The following is a 7,324-nucleotide window of genomic DNA, read 5'->3' as shown; positions in this document are numbered from 1 at the left end:
GAGAGAGGAGATGAGTGAGAAGGAGAGAAGACAGGAGGAGAGAAGGAAAGGGGAGGAGCAGCACGGTCTGCTGCCGCTTCATTCATCTTTCCTTTGTGCACGGACAGCACCGCACCGCGCGTCATGGCGCCACACCGGTACACACCGGGCAGATCAGCCGCGGTTCACAGCGAGAGAGCGGCTGCGGCACCGGGACGCTACTATGGTGAGTAGCGGAGCAGTGTGACGGCTGACAGGTTCTCACAGCGACACTTTGAGTCAAGTGTTAGGACATTAGGTGATACATGCAATATTTTACTGCACTGCGTGTTTACCATTAGTTCAAAAGAGCTGACGCTTCGTAATCGACATCGGTCTACAAGTCACTTTAATTAATAACTTTAATTATACAACACATGAGTTAAAACAGGACTTTAATACCTTGACCATCACACTGTCTCAGTGAGCGCTGACATCATGTGAGAATGGTTCTTGACTTCCCTCTTGAAATGTAAAAATAACAAAAAATAAAAGCAGGCGTGTGTGTGTGTGTGTGCGTGTGTGTATAGTATACATTTCTACTGTATTGTTTTGTTTTTCAGAGTTCAAGTTTTGTAGCATTTGAGAATAAAAAAACAAAGAAGACTGTATACATGTATACATTGTAACGAGCAGACTGAGGCTATTTTTGGTCAGCAGCAAGATAAGATTAGCTGAGTATTACTGTTCACTAATGCCATCAGCTGACCTCAGGTCTGTTTACCTCAACAAGCTGCTACTCACTTAGCCTGCCTTCGTTTCCACTCACTGCATGCCCACTGTATCAAATATAACATTTTGAATAAAGAGAGAAGATTTTTGGCTTATCAAACCAACCAACTTCTATTATTAGTGATAATATTTTACTTCACCCCCTCTAAAAAAACTAAACTAACTGTTTAATAGACTATCGTCACAGGTTTCATCTTTGCATGCTGCTGATATTTTGTGTCACTTTCAGACCTTAAGCTTGGTTTAAGTGGTCCAGACATTGTTGCCTTTTAGTTTTGGTCTATTCCATGTTAACACTGATACATATAAACCAAGAGAAACAGGAAAATGGGGAGTGTCATGGACCAGCAGGTAGTTCCCTGAGAGGACAGTTTGGGTGGAGGTTTTCCACATCATCAGCACTACATGAAATCCTGTGTTGAATCCAATTTCAGAGAAGGAAACTTGGTCAGTGGGTACCAGCAATCTGGCGACCCTGATAGAATAGCTGGTATAGTTGATGGATGGAAAGAGACTGTATTAGACTGTAAATTGACTACATGTTATGCATAATGAGGCTAAGGAAGATGACTTGTACTGCAACATGAAGGGGCAGGGCACCATCGTTGTAATTGCTTTTGACTGTTATTATCAAAGGAAGACTGTAAATGCATGGTGATGCATGGTAACCATACATCACCATCGTTACCAATTGTATTTGGAGAAATAAATACTTTTTCAGATCTTCTAAGATGATTTTAATAGTAGGTTATCATTGGAGTTCATGATAAAATCAAAAATATAATGAAAGAAATAATGCTTGTTATATGCAGTGGAAAACAGGAATATTTGGTCAATATTACACCATTTATTGAAAAGTACACCTTCCTTGAAAATACATTGAATGAACCCTACTAAACTTAGTGTTTAGCAAGTTATAATAGAGTGTGTTGATTTAAAAGTTAATTTGTGTCATTGCACATGTTATTGTGCCCGTCCATTCAGGAAACAGCTACAGTATTTGCTGCTCTAAACAGGTGAACTCAGTAGTTTAATGATGTTAGAGTCACAGCAGGGATGATACAGAATTCAACCAGCTGTGATCTAAAAAAAGTCTGATCTGATTAATGTAAAAAAAAAAAAAGGCAGACTTTCAGTCATGTAAAAGTCTCCTGTCATGAGACAATTGATACATTCACTCACGCAGAGTTTATATCAAAGTAAGATCAGTACATTGCCAATGGGAGCACCACTTTGAATATATGAGTATCATAGTGTCCCTGTATTCGGATTCATATAAAAGACAAGAAGCAGAACAGCACTGATATTTAATGAATGAATATTCTGTGTTGGTACATTTTACTTTTGTTTTTAATAAAAAAAAGGGCCCCCATGGGAGTTTTTTCTGAGCTACTTTGGGGTTCTTTGACAAAAGATTTAGATTTAGCCTCACATTATGGAATGCCGTTTGAGTCAAAATTAAATAAATAAATAGGTAAATAGGTAGATAAATAAATAAATATGGCTATGAAATAAACCCTGAAATAAAAATATATGGCAATAAATATATAAATATAGCATAATATAAATATATAACTGAATCCATTTACTTAAATAAATAAATAAATACAATTACTTATTTCTAAATGATGTTTTTAAACAGACAACATTTATTTATTTCACAGTACTTTTATTTCATAATGACACGTTTTATTTTTTCATGGGACTTTTATTTCCATTCTCAAATGTAAATGCGGGGGGCGTGCGCACACACACACAGTTAACCCTAACCCTAACCCCACTCCAACGCTCAGAGCGACACACGCAGTGAGACCAGAGCTCGTTACCGTGAAGCAGCCGGTCAGTGACTTTGTAGAATGGTGGAAACAGTGAAAACACAGAGTTTCTCTGGTCACAACTTCTCATGATCATGATGATCAGAGCAGAAGCTGCAGGTGGTTTGTACCGAGCTGGAGTTTCTGTGTCCTCCTCCACTCTGCTCTCACTTGAACTAATAAACACTCGTCACTAGTTATCAGGACCTGATCAGCACATGAAGTAACTTAGTGTTTGTTTGATTCGCTCCAGACTCGTCCAATGACTCGTCATCATTTTGTGCTCAGTACAACAGGAGACGTGACGCTCACAGTCAGGACTCAGTGTTAAAGTGAGCGGAGCGACACGCAGACATGATCCGACACCATCGATTCAGAACCAAACACATCCGTACGTTTGTCACCTAAATCAGCCCAATAAAAAATGAACTATGAACGTGAACTAGTTCATTTTCATCTGCATGAACTGAACTTGGAACTCGTTCTTTTTAAGTGTGAACTGGCACAACACACCACCCCCCACCCACCCTCTGGTTACTTGTTCAGGACAGACTGGACACTGATTCTGTGATACAAGTGATTCTGGAGTGACATCATTTGTTGGGACTAACATGTCCACTAGGGATGAGCGAGTACACCATTATCTGTATCTGTTCAACCAACTAAATTATCCGTATCCGTACTCGGACTTTAACCGGAAGTGAGCGGAAGTTGATATTTTAAGCCTGACATGGATATGGGTTGATCAGAAGTTGCTATATTTATCGTTTATTAGAAAACTATTTACAGAACAGCCTTAGAAGTGAGCTTCACATCAAGTTTTTGATCACAATAGTAAGATAACTATTCAGAACAAGTTTTTTATAAACTTCAGTGAATCAAATGCAGTATTAAGAAGTCCCAAGTAAAATGCAGGTTTTCATACTCAACATTGTCTTTTTTATAGATTTTCTTTACTTTTTAAAAATTACATTGTGTGTGTGTGTGAGATATGAATTACCACATTATGAATTTCTTTCAGATTTACTGTTGTTGTGAAGTTGCTCCATTTATATAACAACATTGTTGTTGTATAGTTTTATGCATTAATGCTGCCTGGAGGACTGGAGTGAAGCTCATATATGGAGCAAACCTGGCCAGTCTCTCTCCTACTCTCCATATGACTGGCACCCAGATCTTTTGACTACATGCACACATGCCTCACTCATCCAAACTTTCAATGCACTGCTGATGTACCCATTCTCCAACTATTTTGAACAAATACACTGCTTGAATCATATACAATTTTGTGAACTCCCTGTCAGCACTTTTTTTTCTATGAGGGGCAATTTGGGGTTCAGCATTTTGCCCAAGGACACATGCAGATTGGGAAGACTGGGAAGACCACTCTACCGCTCAGCCACAGATGCCCAGAACATGTTAGCTCTGTGCGGGGAAAGCAAAAGGGAGTGATGGGAAAATGTCTCTGCTTAAATAGACCTCCTACTAAGGTGGGTGTATATTATAGATGATTGTGGTGAGTGATGTATGTCACATAATGTATGTGACATGATTGGTGCAGCGCAGCTTGAGTTGCCTGCCTGAACTAGCTCGCAAGCTTCGCTCCATTTGTGCTTTTTGATTATACCTGAGATGAGTCATAGAATTGTATTAGTCCAACTTAACCCTTAACATTTGATTTACTGTGACATCATATTCAGTGTTCTACTGCTTGGTTTTAGGTTGTATGGAGTGGATTTTCAGAGCTGTGAGAGCAGAGAGAATTGGATTTTTCTTGCATCACAGCAGGTCTACTTACAACATCACTTTAATTCAGACAAGAGACAAAGATACATACATACAATGACACTATGCACACTAGGTCAGGACCCACAGATAATAAGTTATGGTAACAACATCATATACCTTGTTATAGCAAGTTCTCCACTACAACATTATAGAAGAAAACCCACATGAAGTAAAAACACTTAAAGGGACGGTTCACAGAAAAATTAAAATTCTATCATTATCTACTCACCACTATGCTGTTGGAGAGATGGGTGGTGTTTTAGTCCACAAAACAGTTAAGGAGTTTCAAGAGTAAACAGCGATGCAGCCAAAGTGAACCCTTCATCAGACGTAATAAAACAACAGAAAGCACTGTTTACCCCTGAGACTCAAAGTGTTTTGTGGACTCCATCGGCATAGTGGTGAGTGGATAATGAGTGAATTTTTCTTTTTCTTTGAACTATCCTTAAAGCTCCGAAAAGGAACTTTTCATTTTTGTTGATTTTGACACCTCTGTGGACAAAAGCAGTAGTGTTTCCACTGTCACCATTGTTTTTGAGGAATAGGCAGGGGGGCCTGTCAGCTGATTTTTACCAGCCTCCCTGATGCGTTGTGTACCTTTCATGCTTACAGCAATACAGAAGAACATGTACTAACAATCTAAACCTGTAGTCACTAACCTTTTTATGCCCAAGATCAATTTGTTTTAATGCACAATATTCACATTAATATCAATTCCTATTTACAGCATCTGTTAAATGCACAATATGTAGCTTCTCAGTTAAACAATATGTTCTGCAAAGGAGCTGCTAATGCAGCACAATGTTTTTACATAGGCTTTGCCTGAAATATGGCTATAAATATTTCCTTGTATAAAAGTAGTCCTGTATACTCAAATAAATACAAGTACTATACAGTATGAAGCCATTCATCTTCCGCTCTTGCAAACGTTTCACAATAAAAAAAAACTTTTTTACACAAATTAACAGATTTATTTTGAAACCCATACAGGAAGTGTATTATTCAAGTAAATTTGACGGATAAACATTAAAACTGTGTTTATTCATCTGTGAACCACAATGATTACCTGTCTATGTCACAAACATATGTATTTCCAACACTTCCCGAACCCCTTTCAAAGTAAAAGCACTCCAGAGTTTCACTTTCTGAATTCATTCATCCATTCATTTGTTCTAATGGGGCCAGAGAGGAGAGAGAGAGACCAGGAAAACTTGTGCACCATCAGGTATCAGCTCTGACTAGTTATAATTAAAACAATAACAGTGTAAAGATGTTATTGATTATTAATGATAGCAGCAACAATTCATATAATAAATAATTTATAATAAATATTATTGTTAATAATAATAATAATAATCATAATAGTTGTTATCCTGCAGCACTGGAGTCAGTGATACCTGCAAAGAGAGAGAGAAAGAGAGAGAGACTATGGGAGGAAAAAGACACATAGTTGGTGATGAATGAATGTGGGGGCAGAAAACAGAGAGAAGGGGAAACGTGCTCAGTGCATGATGGGAGTTCCCCAGCAGTCTAGACCTAGAGCAGCATAACTAAGGGATGGTTCAGGACTCACCTGATCCAGCCCTAACAATAAGCTTTATCAAAAAGGAACGTTTCAAGTTTAACCTTGAATGTAGAGATGGTGTCTGCCTCCTGAACCCGGAGTGGGAGCTGGTTCCACAGGAGAGGAGCCTGGTAGCTGAACGCTCTACTTCACACCGTAGTTTCCTGGCATTTAGTTTAGTACATTATCCGACTTGTTTCCAAGGAAATGCAGTAGATTGACAGTGAAGACTTTAGAGAATAACCAGTTGATCGCGATCGATGGGTTGACGACCACTGATCTAAACACACACAAGCACATACAAACAACATGTTGGAGAAAATAGATGTTGCTTGTGTTTGTGGCCTGTGTGTGTCAATGGTTTGTACGTTGAGAGGTGCGATGGCAATCAGACACATTTTATAATATCCTGCTCTCCATGTGTCTATTTCTTTCTCTCTCTCCATCATACCATCCCTCTTCTTATCTCTCAACTCTTTACTGCTCCTTCAAACTTCTTCTTTTACTGCTGAATAATCTGAATATATTTCCATCTAATTTCTTCCCTCTTCTTTGTATTCTCATCAATTGTGTCTCTCTCTCTCTCACTCACACGCTGGCATGCTGGCATGCTGGCAAGCTGGCAAGCACACACACACACACACACACACACTCACACACACACACAGAAACAAACACAAACACACAAAAGTCCTCTGTTGAAGTTGAAGGACTGTCTGACAGGCAACCTCAGGAGCTCTGTACATTTTAGCTTCCGTCTCTTGTGCTTGTAGAAAAGTACACACTCTGGTAGTGTGTGTGTGTGTCTTATGATAATGTACTACTACTGTAGGCCTACAGATTAAGGAAAAGGCCCAATGCAGTGAGTAGAAATCACTCAAGACGAAGGTGAAAGAAGAAGGTGAAAAACGAAGTCTGGATTAAAAAATGTAAATACTCAAAATATTCATATAAAAATAAAGATATTTAAATATGAATAAATTTGTCAGTAAAGACTATCTCCTAACATTATTAGAACGTATTTAACATAACCATTGAAATACATTTATACAGGTACAGGAAATCCATACTTCACCCTCCTCTTATAGGCAAATGGAACATCCCACCTCAGACAAAAACAAATCAATGTATAGGGGCTTAAAGTTGGCTGGAATATCAAACCACACCATTACGCACAGCTTTTTGCAGGATTTGCACTTAGTTTTTTTCTACACCAACTCCTGAAAATATGTGGTTCTCTAGCCTATAAAGGTTCTATGACTATAACTATGTTCAGCAGCCTCCTTACTGTTGTCGCTTAGTCTGTCTGCTGTTTGATGCTGTGCAAGTCATGTACATCTTTTTTTATCAGGACAGCTTTACTTATGTAGGCGGTACATTTGCTCTAAGAATGACCAGTGAACTAAAA

The 7,324-nt window shown here is 38.6% G+C and overlaps 1 protein-coding gene across 1 annotated transcript in view; it reads left to right on the top strand.

Annotated features, from left to right (window-relative positions):
• slc44a5a (solute carrier family 44 member 5a) overlaps positions 1 to 7,324 on the top strand; it is a 27,736-nt gene continuing 20,412 nt past the window's right edge. Inside the window, exon 1 of the mRNA XM_035171613.2 lies at positions 1 to 205. Within this exon, the coding sequence (XP_035027504.1) occupies positions 124 to 205 (82 nt within the window). The 5' untranslated portion in view covers positions 1 to 123. The remainder of the gene's footprint in view (positions 206 to 7,324) is intronic.

This window comes from Hippoglossus stenolepis, chromosome 11 (assembly GCF_022539355.2).
Source record: "Hippoglossus stenolepis isolate QCI-W04-F060 chromosome 11, HSTE1.2, whole genome shotgun sequence".
In the NCBI taxonomy this organism is placed as follows: Eukaryota; Metazoa; Chordata; class Actinopteri; order Pleuronectiformes; family Pleuronectidae; genus Hippoglossus; species Hippoglossus stenolepis.
Note: the sequence above shows the minus strand (reverse complement) of the source record. Positions and strands in the feature narration are given on the sequence as shown.